The following is an 18,960-nucleotide window of genomic DNA, read 5'->3' on the forward strand; positions in this document are numbered from 1 at the left end:
AAGGGTATACAAACTTCGGCTTGCCGAAGTTAACTTCCTTTCTTGTTTCAAAAGACATAGAACAAAAGTAAATAGGTTTTTTTTCTTACTACATTAAGATGGCATGCTTTTATTAGAGCAAGAGGGAATATACGTAAAATTATCCAATAAAATATAGAAACTTACTTTGACGCAAGTCCGTGGCAAAAATATGACGGGCTGCAATTAAGAGCTCTTTCCGGAGATGAGCGGCTTCCTTGGGACAGTTTCTCATTAGGTTCAGCATGCCGCTGGTAACAGATAAAGAGCTGGCTATCACTACTTCCTATAAGAAAAAGGTTACATAAATTAGGATTGTTGAACATCAGAACACCAAAATATTATCAACACGAAGTTTTGCTAACTATTAAAATTGCGATAAGTTATTTCTACAAACAATTCTTCAATTCAGTCTTTAACTTTAACAAATCCCCGCTTTTTTTTTTGAGGTCGATTTTCTGCGTTAAAGATTTGCATCGCAAATCAACAACTACTCTAGAGCTCACAAATAATTTTGCAAAGCCAATTGAGATTGCACACCACATGAAGGAAAATAGCTGTTTTAAATTATACGTCACGAAGCCGAGAGGGGCGACGCTATTTGTTGCTATAGGTGGGGGCGTTAGGTATCGCAAGGTGAGCTAAACAAAGGAAAAACAGATTAGCTGGAAGCATATCGGAGCAATCTTGTTTCAGAATTTCATAAGGGATGATATCCCGTGGGGCGTGGCATTGGCGTTGGTGACAGGCCAACAAGTAAAGTCACGAGAGACTTCGAAAAATGTTCACTTGTGAAAAAGCGGACAACCCAAACAATTGTATATATGGAGTGGGCATCTAGAAAGCCATTTTCGTTAAAGCAATTTGCGAATCGACTTTCGTTAACGATTTGTTGGAGTCGGTTGATACTCAGCTGAGGATCAAGGAGGAACCGTATAATAACTTGGCTCAGAGGACGAAATGCAGGAAAAAGTTTTATGAATGTGGTGGCTGCCCGAGCCTTACATGTTTACGTTTGTTATCAGCCCTGACTCTTATACAAAACCTCCGGTCATTTTCGATTCATTCGGGCTTCTTGGATTTTTACCTAAATTATCCTACAAAATATATGAAGGTATTGAGAGAGCTCGGATGACGGAATCAAAGCACCGGCCGGACTGGCTGAATGAAATGACAATTTTTTCTGCCAAAGCTGAAAGATCTTTGCATCCCTCAATACATGTTGTGTTGAGGTAAATAACTTAATAGGATGGTTCTCCGGATCGAATTATCTGTTGATAATGATAAAAATAAATTACTAAAACTAGAGAAATCCAAGTATTGTATCATAAGAAGGAAACTCAGAAACAAATCTCGCCTCTAGCATGGTCAAATCGATGCTATTGAAAATATATAATAATAGTGTTAAGCGTTTTGCAATACTTTCCCGGCATTGCATACCTAAAAGAAGAGTATCGTCACCGAAAGTACCTTCATTTGCATGCAGAATTATTACTCAACGAAATACAACAAAACTATTAGATACCAGGCCTGCGATTCTTTGTAAGGGAAATCAGGAGATTTACCTGCTTTACTTCTTTATCAACGGACTTATATTTTGATGGCTCTAAAACGCATGGTACGTTCTCAAAAATACATTAATCTGATACGACGTGTGCAGGATGATTGACGTTATGTGTGTATGACTGCAGCTCAGAGATCACTGGAGACTCGCAAGTTGGCAATTAAATTATCAGTTGGTTGACATGCTAATCCAAGCATGTTTATTCATTTGCTTATTTAAGCAATGATCTACCTGTAGAATATTAGTACCGCTCTCTCACCAGAGCACCTCTCGTGATCGTCGACTACAAATTTGAGACGATACACAATTGATGGATGTTGGAACCAACTATAATTATAATTCTCATAGTTTTATTATTAAGCTCTGAGGCGGTAGCACACAAGTCAGGAATAAAAAATGGTGCTCTCCTTTATTAATGCCATTTTTTTGAATTAAATAATGTATCAGGTAATGAATGCGTGCATGAAATGAACTCCTTTTAAGAGGCATTGCTGCTTAATCGTTTCCCCGCTCTAAGGCCGACATCTTATATAGTATCATACATTTGCATTGGAAAACAATAATAATTACTAAAGTTCTTCAGTACTCGAAAGCAGCAGATATTCATAGATTTCCCTCGAAAAAAATAATAGACCCGCTTCACTTTATTTTAAGAAAAAGATGAGATTTGACTAAAATATACATTCTGATCTTCAGACTTAAAATTTCGTATTTATATACGGATACATTTTCCAGGTTGAAAAGAAATGTAGAAGAGACGCAGAACGTTCGCGTGAAACAGTTTGATTAGTTGGGTTTTCGACAAATTTCTTTAAAAATTATGTAGACATCGCATCACAAAACACATAAAACCCGATTTCTGACCCATTTGTTCATCCGAATATGTAAGATTACGAAGCATAATGATTCCTATTAAGGCCAAAACTAAACCAAAAATGGTTAAAAAATAAGAAATTAATAAAACCATTATGTAATGCTTAGACATGTTCTAGCCCCCCTATTAAACAGCCCCTAAGTTCGGATCACCGATGCCAATTTAATCAAAGAAAGTGGAGAGGATCAACAATAATGATGACATCCGACATACCGTGATGTTTGTGACCCCAGTATCCGATCAGAGGCGTAGTGACCAATAGCATACTTCGAAAAAACTAGAGGTTTAATATTAATGTGTGAAAAAATTTAAGCTAAAGTAACTTTTTGCATAACCCAAAGCCAATTGCCTTATATAATATATTTTAAGTTAAAAACAAAAACATTGAAACATACATTTAAATCAAGCGAATCGCTAGACAAATTACGCATCATGATATATATTATATTACATATATTATATATTTTTTGTTCAAGCGAATTGGAATACTTAAGAACATCAATATTTTATACAAGTAAATCCAATACAATATTTTTCAAAGCTCAGGATCCAGAACGTCGAGATCTTATCGTCGAAGACATAAAAAGGAAGTAAGTTTGTCGGAACATGGTTCCTTATTTAAAACATTCATATATAAATTTTTTTGCAGTCTATTACAGTTTTAAAGAATGCTATACACTTTTCAGCGGCACGTATCAGTTTTGTTGTTGCCCGTGCAATTACAGGAGACCTCTGAGCGACATTTGTAGTCGTGAATAGTCAGCGTTTTGCTGATGTGTGCACTTTAATCGGCGCATGCCATTATACTACTTTATAAGCCTATAATGTGGAAGAGAATTTGCTGACGCGAGAAGTAGAGAACGTCAAGAACAATGACTTAACTCTTGACGGACAACCTTTAAATCGAGGATCGTATTGCGTGGCACGTGACGAACCATTGGCACACGAATGTGTGAAGGGATGGAAACAGACACAGACACAGTCCGATCGTATTGCGTGCAAGAGACAGCTAAGCTTGTGAAGCAGTCTGGACTGACGACTAATGAATTTCACGCACTAATATTATTTTCCAGGCTCTTTATATATTTATTCTCGGTATGTTGGAAAAGCTTTATAAGATCCCACGACCCTAAAACGACGTAGCTTATGCCGGCAAAAATTATGCCTAAACATCGGAGGCCTCTCTTGCGTATTCATATAATTTTCATGGTGCCAGAGATTGTGATTGGACCAGTTAACGAGAACTCAATGACCAAAAATGTGGTAATAGTAGGTCAAGCTGCTTATAACGGGGCCGGGAAAGTCTTAAAACATTTGTATTTCGTAGGTCAATCAATTGTTATGCCAATAGTGGGGTAAGAATTAAAACTTTTCTCGAAGTCTTGCATTTGGAAAAAGGTATATCCAAAACAACACGCTTTCGTTGAAACCATCTATATCTCTTTATTAATAGATGAAATGCCCAACCAAACTTTTCTTACTAACCTTGCCGGGAATAAAGTGAAATTATCTAAAATATCCAAGATTAATTATTTCCCTATTAGTTAATCAATAATTATCTTATCGCTCCTATATCAGCTGTACGATATAGCCATCCTATTTTTTACATTTTAATACAAATATTTTAAATATTCGAAAAATATTAATTCTAAGAGGAGAAGATAATATGAAAAAAAGAATACCGAGGCTATAATATATACATTTAGCCACGGCGAACGGTTGCCCTAATAGTCAAGCAGGAATTGTGTAGAAGTAGGGTCGGAAGCCCAGTTGCCAACAAGCCAACAAACACTCCGCGCTGTAAAACAGTCAATATTCAATTTTTGTCTCAATTGTCGATTCTTGAATTATGTTGACGAAAAGAAATCGAATTAAAAGAGTATGTTGATGGTCCAGCGATAATGGATTTGAGTTCCATGTTGGAGTCCACTCTGACGCTGGATTTAACTTAATTTATTTTCTGGTTGTATTTAATTTTTGCTGTACTTTTTTGACTATTTGTTTTATTGTTATTATTAAATTTTTTTTATGTTTTTAAATCAGAACATTTTTGTATACTGGGACTTTAGGAAGATATTGTTCCTATAGATATTTTTTTGTGTTTAAGTGACATATTTCGATTTAGCGTCGTTTGTGAACAGCTGTGTTTACTTTTGTGCTCCGAGTTTTTTGTGTGCGAGTGTTTTGTGTGCATTTATTTACAAAGCTTAGCCTTGTGTGTTAGAAATTGTAAATAGATTTCCCAGTAAACGGGTATGTTTTTATAGTTATTTTAACATTTCTATTAGATTTATTTAATCTCTTAGCTTTGTTAGTGTAACTTACGCTCTCTAAACATGCTAGAACTCTTTCACTCCTTCTCAATTTCTAACGCTCTATTTTATACTGTAATTTACCCTCTTTTCTGGGTGCCACTTCTGTAACTCTCTCTCTTTCTTTCTCTCTCTTGCTTGATTTTCATTGTATTTTTTCGTGCTTAATGTTGGTAGTGTCGCACAAGCCACGCTCAGTCGATAGAATATTTTTTCTCTCGTGTTCAATTATTATTTTTTTTTTTTTTTGTGTTTTGTGCCTTTGTGTTTTTTGAATTTCATCCTATTCCCAAATTTACTTTGCGGTATTATTGATACTTTTATTTCATTTAATTTTTATTTTTGTTTTCTTATAATGACCTATGTCTGTTCCAAGAAAAACTGTACACTTGCGTTTTCAACGAAAGACCCCTTTATTTTTTGCTGGCTCTGCGGTTCGATGATGCACGTCAAATGTGCAGGATTTACCAGCAGAGTCAAAGATTATTAAATGAGTCGCCTAAACGCAAGAAAGCCAGCTTAACCGCCGTTATCACGACTATGGAATCCAACCCAAATCCGACCTTGGTAGCAGCAGTTCCTGTTGACACAGGGGTAAGCGAACCAACTGTGCGTATGGATACAGCTAGATCGAGTGAAGTCCATGTTTCTGGAATAAAAGCTTCTGTACTCTAGGTCAAAGAAATCGGTTCTAAAACGCATGGTACGTTCTCAAAAATACATTAATCTGATACGACGTGTGCAGGACGTTTGACGTTATGTGTGTATGACTGCAGCTCAGAGCTCACTGGAGACTCGCAAGTTGGCAATTAAATTGTCAGTTGGTTGACATGCTAATCCAAGCATGTTTATTCATTTGCTTATTTAAGCAATGATCTACCTGTAGAATATTAGTACCGCTCTCTCACCAGAGCACCTCTCGTGATCGTCGACTACAAATTTGAGACGATACACAATTGATGGATGTTGGAACCAACTATAATTATGATTCTCATAGTTTTATTATTAAGCTCTGAGGCGGTAGCACACAAGTCAGGAATAAAAAATGGTGCTCTCCTTTATTAATGCCATTTTTTGAATTAAATAATGTATCAGGTAATGAATGCGTGCATGAAATGAACTCCTTTTAAGAGGCATTGCTGCTTAATCGTTTCCCCGCTCTAAGGCCGACATCTTATATAGTATCATACATTTGCATTGGAAAACAATAATAATTACTAAAGTTCTTCAGTACTTGAAAGCAGCAGATATTCATAGATTTCCCTCGAAAAAAATAATAGTAACGCTTCACTTTATTTTAAGAAAAAGATGAGATTTGACTAAAATATACATTCTGATCTTCAGACTTAAAATTTCGTATTAATATACGGATACATTTTCCAGGTTGAAAAGAAATGTAGAAGAGATGCAGAACGTTCGCGTGAAACAGTTTGATTAGTTGGGTTTTCGACAAATTTCTTTAAAAATTAGGTAGACATCGCATCACAAAACACATAAAACCCGATTTCTGACCCATTTGTTCATCCGAATATGTAAGATTACGAAGCATAATGATTCCTATTAAGGCCAAAACTAAACCAAAAATGGTTAAAAAATAAGAAATTAATAAAACCATTATGTAATGCTTAGACATGTTCTAGCCCCCCTATTAAACAGCCCCTAAGTTCGGATCACCGACGCCAATTTAATCAAAGAAAGTGGAGAGGATCAACAATAATGATGACATCCGACATACCGTGATGTTTGTGACCCCAGTATCCGATCAGAGGCGTAGTGACCAATAGCATACTTCGAAAAAACTAGAGGTTTAATATTAATGTGTGAAAAAATTTAAGCTAAAGTAACTTTTTGCATAACCCAAAGCCAATTGCCTTATATAATATATTTTAAGTTAAAAACAAAAACATTGAAACATACATTTAAATCAAGCGAATCGCTAGACAAATTACGCATCATGATATATATTATATTACATATATTATATATTTTTTGTTCAAGCGAATTGGAATACTTAAGAACATCAATATTTTATACAAGTAAATCCAATACAATATTTTTCAAAGCTCAGGATCCAGAACGTCGAGATCTTATCGTCGAAGACATAAAAAGGAAGTAAGTTTGTCGGAACATGGTTCCTTATTTAAAACATTCATATATAAATTTTTTTGCAGTCTATTACAGTTTTAAAGAATGCTATACACTTTTCAGCGGCACGTATCAGTTTTGTTGTTGCCCGTGCAATTACAGGAGACCTCTGAGCGACATTTGTAGTCGTGAATAGTCAGCGTTTTGCTGATGTGTGCACTTTAATCGGCGCATGCCATTATACTACTTTATAAGCCTATAATGTGGAAGAGAATTTGCTGACGCGAGAAGTAGAGAACGTCAAGAACAATGACTTAACTCTTGACGGACAACCTTTAAATCGAGGATCGTATTGCGTGGCACGTGACGAACCATTGGCACACGAATGTGTGAAGGGATGGAAACAGACACAGACACAGTCCGATCGTATTGCGTGCAAGAGACAGCTAAGCTTGTGAAGCAGTCTGGACTGACGACTAATGAATTTCACGCACTAATATTATTTTCCAGGCTCTTTATATATTTATTCTCGGTATGTTGGAAAAGCTTTATAAGATCCCACGACCCTAAAACGACGTAGCTTATGCCGGCAAAAATTATGCCTAAACATCGGAGGCCTCTCTTGCGTATTCATATAATTTTCATGGTGCCAGAGATTGTGATTGGACCAGTTAACGAGAACTCAATGACCAAAAATGTGGTAATAGTAGGTCAAGCTGCTTATAACGGGGCCGGGAAAGTCTTAAAACATTTGTATTTCGTAGGTCAATCAATTGTTATGCCAATAGTGGGGTAAGAATTAAAACTTTTCTCGAAGTCTTGCATTTGGAAAAAGGTATATCCAAAACAACACGCTTTCGTTGAAACCATCTATATCTCTTTATTAATAGATGAAATGCCCAACCAAACTTTTCTTACTAACCTTGCCGGGAATAAAGTGAAATTATCTAAAATATCCAAGATTAATTATTTCCCTATTAGTTAATCAATAATTATCTTATCGCTCCTATATCAGCTGTACGATATAGCCATCCTATTTTTTACATTTTAATACAAATATTTTAAATATTCGAAAAATATTAATTCTAAGAGGAGAAGATAATATGAAAAAAAGAATACCGAGGCTATAATATATACATTTAGCCACGGCGAACGGTTGCCCTAATAGTCAAGCAGGAATTGTGTAGAAGTAGGGTCGGAAGCCCAGTTGCCAACAAGCCAACAAACACTCCGCGCTGTAAAACAGTCAATATTCAATTTTTGTCTCAATTGTCGATTCTTGAATTATGTTGACGAAAAGAAATCGAATTAAAAGAGTATGTTGATGGTCCAGCGATAATGGATTTGAGTTCCATGTTGGAGTCCACTCTGACGCTGGATTTAACTTAATTTATTTTCTGGTTGTATTTAATTTTTGCTGTACTTTTTTGACTATTTGTTTTATTGTTATTATTAAATTTTTTTTATGTTTTTAAATCAGAACATTTTTGTATACTGGGACTTTAGGAAGATATTGTTCCTATAGATATTTTTTTGGGTTTAAGTGACATATTTCGATTTAGCGTCGTTTGTGAACAGCTGTGTTTACTTTTGTGCTCCGAGTTTTTTGTGTGCGAGTGTTTTGTGTGTATTTATTTACAAAGCTTAGCCTTGTGTGTTAGAAATTGTAAATAGATCTCCCAGTAAACGGGTATGTCTTTATAGTTATTTTAACATTTCTATTAGATTTATTTAATCTCTTAGCTTTGTTAGTGTAACTTACGCTCTCTAAACATGCTAGAACTCTTTCACTCCTTCTCAATTTCTAACGCTCTATTTTATACTGTAATTTACCCTCTTTTCTGGGTGCCACTTCTGTAACTCTCTCTCTTTCTTTCTTTCTCTTGCTTGATTTTCATTGTATTTTTTCGTGCTTAATGTTGGTAGTGTCGCACAAGCCACGCTCAGTCGATAGAATATTTTTTCTCTCGTGTTCAATTAATTTTTTTTTTTTTTTTTTTGTGTTTTGTGCTTTTGTGTTTTTTGAATTTCATCCTATTCCCAAATTTACTTTGCGGTATTATTGATACTTTTATTTCATTTAATTTTTATTTTTGTTTTCTTATAATGACCTATGTCTGTTCCAAGACAAAAAACTGTACACTTGCGTTTTCAACGAAAGACCCCTTTATTTTTAGCTGGCTCTGCGGTTCGATGATGCACGTCAAATGTGCAGGATTTACCAGCAGAGTCAAAGATTATTAACTGAGTCGCCTAAACGCAAGAAAGCCAGCTTAACCTCCGTTATCACGACTATGGAATCCAACCCAAATCCGACCTTGGTAGCAGCAGTTCCTGTTGACACAGGGGTAAGCGAACCAACTGTGCGTATGGATACAGCTAGATCGAGTGAAGTCCATGTTTCTGGAATAAAAGCTTCTGTACTCTAGGTCAAAGAAATCGGTTCTAAAACGCATGGTACGTTCTCAAAAATACATTAATCTGATACGACGTGTGCAGGACGTTTGACGTTATGTGTGTATGACTGCAGCTCAGAGCTCACTGGAGACTCGCAAGTTGGCAATTAAATTGTCAGTTGGTTGACATGCTAATCCAAGCATGTTTATTCATTTGCTTATTTAAGCAATGATCTACCTGTAGAATATTAGTACCGCTCTCTCACCAGAGCACCTCTCGTGATCGTCGACTACAAATTTGAGACGATACACAATTGATGGATGTTGGAACCAACTATAATTATAATTCTCATAGTTTTATTATTAAGCTCTGAGGCGGTAGCACACAAGTCAGGAATAAAAAATGGTGCTCTCCTTTATTAATGCCATTTTTTGAATTAAATAATGTATCAGGTAATGAATGCGTGCATGAAATGAACTCCTTTTAAGAGGCATTGCTGCTTAATCGTTTCCCCGCTCTAAGGCCGACATCTTATATAGTATCATAAATTTGCATTGGAAAACAATAATAATTACTAAAGTTCTTCAGTACTCGAAAGCAGCAGATATTCATAGATTTCCCTCGAAAAAAATAAAAGACCCGCTTCACTTTATTTTAAGAAAAAGTTGAGATTTGACTAAAATATACATTCTGATCTTCAGACTTAAAATTTCGTATTAATATACGGATACATTTTCCAGGTTGAAAAGAAATGTAGAAGAGATGCAGAACGTTCGCGTGAAACAGTTTGATTAGTTGGGTTTTCGACAAATTTCTTTAAAAATTAGGTAGACATCGCATCACAAAACACATAAAACCCGATTTCTGACCCATTTGTTCATCCGAATATGTAAGATTACGAAGCATAATGATTCCTATTAAGGCCAAAACTAAACCAAAAATGGTTAAAAAATAAGAAATTAATAAAACCATTATGTAATGCTTAGACATGTTCTAGCCCCCCTATTAAACAGCCCCTAAGTTCGGATCACCGACGCCAATTTAATCAAAGAAAGTGGAGAGGATCAACAATAATGATGACATCCGACATACCGTGATGTTTGTGACCCCAGTATCCGATCAGAGGCGTAGTGACCAATATCATACTTCGAAAAAACTAGAGGTTTAATATTAATGTGTGAAAAAATTTAAGCTAAAGTAACTTTTTGCATAACCCAAAGCCAATTGCCTTATATATATTTTAAGTTAAAAACAAAAACATTGAAACATACATTTAAATCAAGCGAATCGCTAGACAAATTACGCATCATGATATATATTATATTACATATATTATATATTTTTTGTTCAAGCGAATTGGAATACTTAAGAACATCATTATTTTATACAAGTAAATCCAATACAATATTTTTCAAAGCTCAGGATCCAGAACGTCGAGATCTTATCGTCGAAGACATAAAAAGGAAGTAAGTTTGTCGAAACATGGTTCCTTATTTAAAACATTCATATATAAATTTTTTTGCAGTCTATTACAGTTTTAAAGAATGCTATACACTTTTCAGCGGCAAGTATCAGTTTTGTTGTTGCCCGTGCAATTACAGGAGACCTCTGAGCGACATTTGTAGTCGTGAATAGTCAGCGTTTTGCTGATGTGTGCACTTTAATCGGCGCATGCCATTATACTACTTTATAAGCCTATAATGTGGAAGAGAATTTGCTGACGCGAGAAGTAGAGAACGTCAAGAACAATGACTTAACTCTTGACGGACAACCTTTAAATCGAGGATCGTATTGCGTGGCACGTGACGAACCATTGGCACACGAATGTGTGAAGGGATGGAAACAGACACAGACACAGTCCGATCGTATTGCGTGCAAGAGACAGCTAAGCTTGTGAAGCAGTCTGGACTGACGACTAATGAATTTCACGCACTAATATTATTTTCCAGGCTCTTTATATATTTATTCTCGGTATGTTGGAAAAGCTTTATAAGATCCCACGACCCTAAAACGACGTAGCTTATGCCGGCAAAAATTATGCCTAAACATCGGAGGCCTCTCTTGCGTATTCATATAATTTTCATGGTGCCAGAGATTGTGATTGGACCAGTTAACGAGAACTCAATGACCAAAAATGTGGTAATAGTAGGTCAAGCTGCTTATAACGGGGCCGGGAAAGTCTTAAAACATTTGTATTTCGTAGGTCAATCAATTGTTATGCCAATAGTGGGGTAAGAATTAAAACTTTTCTCGAAGTCTTGCATTTGGAAAAAGGTATATCCAAAACAACACGCTTTCGTTGAAACCATCTATATCTCTTTATTAATAGATGAAATGCCCAACCAAACTTTTCTTACTAACCTTGCCGGGAATAAAGTGAAATTATCTAAAATATCCAAGATTAATTATTTCCCTATTAGTTAATCAATAATTATCTTATCGCTCCTATATCAGCTGTACGATATAGCCATCCTATTTTTTACATTTTAATACAAATATTTTAAATATTCGAAAAATATTAATTCTAAGAGGAGAAGATAATATGAAAAAAAGAATACCGAGGCTATAATATATACATTTAGCCACGGCGAACGGTTGCCCTAATAGTCAAGCAGGAATTGTGTAGAAGTAGGGTCGGAAGCCCAGTTGCCAACAAGCCAACAAACACTCCGCGCTGTAAAACAGTCAATATTCAATTTTTGTCTCAATTGTCGATTCTTGAATTATGTTGACGAAAAGAAATCGAATTAAAAGAGTATGTTGATGGTCCAGCGATAATGGATTTGAGTTCCATGTTGGAGTGCACTCTGACGCTGGATTTAACTTAATTTATTTTCTGGTTGTATTTAATTTTTGCTGTACTTTTTTGACTATTTGTTTTATTGTTATTATTAAATTTTTTTTATGTTTTTAAATCAGAACATTTTTGTATACTGGGACTTTAGGAAGATATTGTTCCTATAGATATTTTTTTGTGTTTAAGTGACATATTTCGATTTAGCGTCGTTTGTGAACAGCTGTGTTTACTTTTGTGCTCCGAGTTTTTTGTGTGCGAGTGTTTTGTGTGCATTTATTTACAAAGCTTAGCCTTGTGTGTTAGAAATTGTAAATAGATTTCCCAGTAAACGGGTATGTTTTTATAGTTATTTTAACATTTCTATTAGATTTATTTAATCTCTTAGCTTTGTTAGTGTAACTTACGCTCTCTAAACATGCTAGAACTCTTTCACTCCTTCTCAATTTCTAACGCTCTATTTTATACTGTAATTTACCCTCTTTTCTGGGTGCCACTTCTGTAACTCTCTCTCTTTCTTTCTCTCTCTTGCTTGATTTTCATTGTATTTTTTCGTGCTTAATGTTGGTAGTGTCGCACAAGCCACGCTCAGTCGATAGAATATTTTTTCTCTCGTGTTCAATTATTATTTTTTTTTTTTTTTGTGTTTTGTGCCTTTGTGTTTTTTGAATTTCATCCTATTCCCAAATTTACTTTGCGGTATTATTGATACTTTTATTTCATTTAATTTTTATTTTTGTTTTCTTATAATGACCTATGTCTGTTCCAAGAAAAACTGTACACTTGCGTTTTCAACGAAAGACCCCTTTATTTTTTGCTGGCTCTGCGGTTCGATGATGCACGTCAAATGTGCAGGATTTACCAGCAGAGTCAAAGATTATTAAATGAGTCGCCTAAACGCAAGAAAGCCAGCTTAACCGCCGTTATCACGACTATGGAATCCAACCCAAATCCGACCTTGGTAGCAGCAGTTCCTGTTGACACAGGGGTAAGCGAACCAACTGTGCGTATGGATACAGCTAGATCGAGTGAAGTCCATGTTTCTGGAATAAAAGCTTCTGTACTCTAGGTCAAAGAAATCGGTTCTAAAACGCATGGTACGTTCTCAAAAATACATTAATCTGATACGACGTGTGCAGGACGTTTGACGTTATGTGTGTATGACTGCAGCTCAGAGCTCACTGGAGACTCGCAAGTTGGCAATTAAATTGTCAGTTGGTTGACATGCTAATCCAAGCATGTTTATTCATTTGCTTATTTAAGCAATGATCTACCTGTAGAATATTAGTACCGCTCTCTCACCAGAGCACCTCTCGTGATCGTCGACTACAAATTTGAGACGATACACAATTGATGGATGTTGGAACCAACTATAATTATAATTCTCATAGTTTTATTATTAAGCTCTGAGGCGGTAGCACACAAGTCAGGAATAAAAAATGGTGCTCTCCTTTATTAATGCCATTTTTTGAATTAAATAATGTATCAGGTAATGAATGCGTGCATGAAATGAACTCCTTTTAAGAGGCATTGCTGCTTAATCGTTTCCCCGCTCTAAGGCCGACATCTTATATAGTATCATACATTTGCATTGGAAAACAATAATAATTACTAAAGTTCTTCAGTACTTGAAAGCAGCAGATATTCATAGATTTCCCTCGAAAAAAATAATAGTAACGCTTCACTTTATTTTAAGAAAAAGATGAGATTTGACTAAAATATACAACAGTGAAACAGTTTGATTAGTTGGGTTTTCGACAAATTTCTTTAAAAATTAGGTAGACATCGCATCACAAAACACATAAAACCCGATTTCTGACCCATTTGTTCATCCGAATATGTAAGATTACGAAGCATAATGATTCCTATTAAGGCCAAAACTAAACCAAAAATGGTTAAAAAATAAGAAATTAATAAAACCATTATGTAATGCTTAGACATGTTCTAGCCCCCCTATTAAACAGCCCCTAAGTTCGGATCACCGACGCCAATTTAATCAAAGAAAGTGGAGAGGATCAACAATAATGATGACATCCGACATACCGTGATGTTTGTGACCCCAGTATCCGATCAGAGGCGTAGTGACCAATAGCATACTTCGAAAAAACTAGAGGTTTAATATTAATGTGTGAAAAAATTTAAGCTAAAGTAACTTTTTGCATAACCCAAAGCCAATTGCCTTATATAATATATTTTAAGTTAAAAACAAAAACATTGAAACATACATTTAAATCAAGCGAATCGCTAGACAAATTACGCATCATGATATATATTATATTACATATATTATATATTTTTTGTTCAAGCGAATTGGAATACTTAAGAACATCAATATTTTATACAAGTAAATCCAATACAATATTTTTCAAAGCTCAGGATCCAGAACGTCGAGATCTTATCGTCGAAGACATAAAAAGGAAGTAAGTTTGTCGGAACATGGTTCCTTATTTAAAACATTCATATATAAATTTTTTTGCAGTCTATTACAGTTTTAAAGAATGCTATACACTTTTCAGCGGCAAGTATCAGTTTTGTTGTTGCCCGTGCAATTACAGGAGACCTCTGAGCGACATTTGTAGTCGTGAATAGTCAGCGTTTTGCTGATGTGTGCACTTTAATCGGCGCATGCCATTATACTACTTTATAAGCCTATAATGTGGAAGAGAATTTGCTGACGCGAGAAGTAGAGAACGTCAAGAACAATGACTTAACTCTTGACGGACAACCTTTAAATCGAGGATCGTATTGCGTGGCACGTGACGAACCATTGGCACACGAATGTGTGAAGGGATGGAAACAGACACAGACACAGTCCGATCGTATTGCGTGCAAGAGACAGCTAAGCTTGTGAAGCAGTCTGGACTGACGACTAATGAATTTTACGCACTAATATTATTTTCCAGGCTCTTTATATATTTATTCTCGGTATGTTGGAAAAGCTTTATAAGATCCCACGACCCTAAAACGACGTAGCTTATGCCGGCAAAAATTATGCCTAAACATCGGAGGCCTCTCTTGCGTATTCATATAATTTTCATGGTGCCAGAGATTGTGATTGGACCAGTTAACGAGAACTCAATGACCAAAAATGTGGTAATAGTAGGTCAAGCTGCTTATAACGGGGCCGGGAAAGTCTTAAAACATTTGTATTTCGTAGGTCAATCAATTGTTATGCCAATAGTGGGGTAAGAATTAAAACTTTTCTCGAAGTCTTGCATTTGGAAAAAGGTATATCCAAAACAACACGCTTTCGTTGAAACCATCTATATCTCTTTATTAATAGATGAAATGCCCAACCAAACTTTTCTTACTAACCTTGCCGGGAATAAAGTGAAATTATCTAAAATATCCAAGATTAATTATTTCCCTATTAGTTAATCAATAATTATCTTATCGCTCCTATATCAGCTGTACGATATAGCCATCCTATTTTTTACATTTTAATACAAATATTTTAAATATTCGAAAAATAATAATTCTAAGAGGAGAAGATAATATGAAAAAAAGAATACCGAGGCTATAATATATACATTTAGCCACGGCGAACGGTTGCCCTAATAGTCAAGCAGGAATTGTGTAGAAGTAGGGTCGGAAGCCTGAGAGTAATACAACTCTTGATCATTAGCTAGCTCTATCTATTACCTCTCATTCAAAATCTTTTAAAATTCTTCAAAATCTTTTCACAGAATTTGCAATCCGATTTGTCATAACTAGTGTCTGGAACTCACACAATCAATGTTGGGGTTGTAGCCGCTCTTCATGTATGCAAGGTGAAGTCCAGCGGCAATTGATAGTTATTTTACGTGTATTTCGTCTATATTTCTAATGAATGTGCTGATCTGAGTCCTCTACAAAAGATTTTTTCCTGCATGATTCATTCATCATTATTCCATGTGCTGTTTAAGCTTTATTTAAATTTGAGATTAGAAAATTTCATCTTAGTAGACTTTGACAAATCAGCTGTCATTTTATCCAGAAGAATAATACTTGCTTGTCTTGTTTTTAATTATTTACAAAGCTTAGCCTAATAATTGAGTTAGACTTTTTAAATAGGGGTCCCAGTAATTTATTTATTTGTTTCTATTAGATTTGTTTAATCTTTTAGCTTTGTTAGTGTAATTTACGTTCCCTAAACTCTAAAATATATCTTTTTGCTCCCTTTTTATCTCACTTGCTCTATTTTATATCTGTATATTACGATTTTTATGAAACTGCTGAACTTCTGGTAGTCTTTTTCGGTGCTTAAAGATGTTAGTGTCGCACAAGCCACGCTCAGTCGGCCGAATATTTATTCTCTCGTGCTCTCTTACATTTCATTAAATTCTGGTTTCATGTGTTCTTGTGCGTCCAGTTTAATAATAAAATATTATTAACCATGTCGCCCCAACGCAAAACAGCTAGCTAACCGCTGTTAATACGATTATGGAATCCAACCCAAATCCGAACTTGGTAGCAGCAGTTCCTGTTGACACACTGTGCGTATGGATACAGCTAGCTCGAGTGAAGTCCATATTTCACCCCAGATACCACATCTGAGGATGTTTTAGAATCTATATGAGAAAAAATTCCAATCCGAGGATATTGCAGTTGAAGAATTTTGATTTTGCTACGCCGGAAGGATATAGCCTTTTAAAATATTTTATCAAAATGATGTGTTTAATGTGTTACTTTCTGAAAGCTTTTGAATTAATGATGATTTAGTAATTAATGAATTTGTTCCCAATAAATCGTGAGCAAATAACAGCCTTCAAATGAGCCAAAAAATTAAAAAGTTTATTTTTGGCGTAACAAAATGTTAGGCGGCTAAATGAAACCAGATTGAAACCAGAGATATCTGAATCTAAAATTCTGTTTAAAAACTTTAATACTTATAGGGCCGATCTCTCCTCACTTAGGGGGCGGTGTGCTGACGGCCGTTACCTCTAGCCTAATATTTGAAGTAATTCTCATTCATATCTCAAATAAAATTATATGTGTAAGTTTAAAAATCTCCTTGCAGTCTTTACCTATTTTTGTTACAAGATCTTATATTCCACCTCGCTTTGATGTAGTAATTTATGAGCATCATCTGTCTACGAGTATAATTAAAACTTTTCTAACACTTATTTTTAACAGAGACCTTTTGATTGTTTTGGGGTCTTTAATCTACCTGATATTTTGTTGGTCACCTTCTGCCGAATCACTTGTTGCTATACCTTTATGGCTTTTACAATTATCGTTAAAGCAAGTAAGCTTTATACGAAATTCCATAAATAGACAATTAGATCATGTGTTTGTTTCAGGCCTGTTGAATTCACGGTTTGTAGAATTGACGGTCTTGTTGTACATGACGACCGATATCATGCAAAACAATGGAATTGACAATTGCCTCCCCGCTCTGATACTCTCACTCCTTTGGGTTTCCCATCTAAAATGAGAAGTGTTCTTAAATGGGACTATAATAATCTTAACGATATGAATTCTCATTATAACTGTACAGACTTGTACAATTGTACAGACATTGAATGTGCCACTGAATTATTTTAAATAGTGTTAAATAGTTTTTTAATGGATGCGTTCCTGATAGGTTTCGTTCAAACCTAAACAGGCCTCCTTGGTTTACCAATGCGCTTCAAAGACTTAAAAACCTTAAATCAAACACTTATAAAAAGTATAAAAAATTGGGTAAGCCATCAGATTTTAATGTTCTCAACAGTCATGGCTATGTATCTTAATCGGTGTAAATTTTAATTCTCAAATGATCCGAAACAGTTTTACAATTGCCAAGGTAAAACAAGTCATCGGCATTGCCTTTATCGGTACGTCTTCGGCTGCTTAATACATTTCTAAGTACCCTAATCTCTTAAATAGGGCCAATTGTATTTTTACCCAGTAATTACAGAAAGCTCTCTTTTAAGAGATTTAGCAACAACAACACCAACTTATTCTCCCGGTCCAGATGGGCTTACTGGGCAGTTCCTATGAGTAACGATGAGTAACGCCCATACAACGAAATGTATGCCAACATTTTTGATGTGGATTTTCGATCTTGCTATTGTGCGTTGTCCGTGTAAAGGTCTTTGCTTGTGTGGGGTCTGCTGCAATAAGGGCTTAATGTCGCATTTGGCTAATGACTAGTGTCAATGGCCTTTAGGCCAGGGTCTAGTCGTTTAACCCCGGCGATTTAATATTAAAAATAAAGGCTATAAAAACATAATTTATATTAATAAAATAAAATAAAAACAAGAAAGGAAGTTAACTTCGACAAGCCGACGTTTTTATACCCTTGCAGTTATAAGAAAAAATCAACTTCAGTAAAACAATTTCATAATATTTTAGAACTAACTTTCCGATCGTTCCTATGGCAGTTATATGATATAGTCGTCCGATCCGGCTGGTTCCGACTTATATACTACCTGCAAAACAAAAATACAACTTTTGGGAAAGTTTCAGCGCGATAGCTTTTGTCTTTGATAGTCTTTTGAGAGACTAGTTTGCGTAAAATCAGACGAACAGACGGACGGACAAACGTTCAGACGGCCAGACGGACATGGCTAGATCGACTCGTCTAGTGACGCTGATCAAAAATAAAAATACTTTATGGGGTCGGAAAGGTCTCCATCACTGCGTTGCAAACTTCTGACTGAAATCATTATACCCTCTGCAAGGGTATAACAAGGAAGAACGCTATAGTCGAGTGCCTCTACGTTACTTAGGTAAAGGAAAATGGAGCAGCAAAGCTATATTTTACGGCGCCACCTACCGGCTATTTCAGTTATGTGGGCGGCAGACAGGTTTAAGCGTTTAATCCGTTTCTGGGCGTTCGTGTCACACTTTTTTTAGGTCATTTTCGCGGATGGTGGGCGTTAGAGTGGACGTGGAACCCTGCTAAAACAAACGTGCGCTGCGCAGGAATCTGCATGCCAAGTTTGGCTGT

General features: G+C 35.6%; 1 protein-coding gene across 7 annotated transcripts in view; it reads right to left on the reverse strand.

The window, feature by feature from the left end:
* LOC108036172 (transcription-associated protein 1) overlaps positions 1–18,960 on the reverse strand; it is a 223,684-nt gene that overhangs the window by 153,862 nt on the left and 50,862 nt on the right. For 6 of the 7 annotated variants that reach the window (XR_006368239.2, XR_007764960.1, XM_050889734.1 and 3 more), the window contains one exon: positions 166–304. Coding sequence is in view for 5 of the 7 variants with exons in the window: in XM_050889734.1 (XP_050745691.1) it covers positions 166–304 (139 nt within the window). In the remaining 2 variants the exon portion in view is untranslated. Of the gene's footprint in view, positions 1–165; positions 305–18,960 lie in introns of those variants that run through there. The other variant, XM_044093807.2, reaches the window with a different exon arrangement.

Source organism: Drosophila biarmipes, unplaced genomic scaffold, assembly GCF_025231255.1.
Source record: "Drosophila biarmipes strain raj3 unplaced genomic scaffold, RU_DBia_V1.1 ptg000005l, whole genome shotgun sequence".
Lineage (NCBI taxonomy): Eukaryota > Metazoa > Arthropoda > Insecta > Diptera > Drosophilidae > Drosophila > Drosophila biarmipes.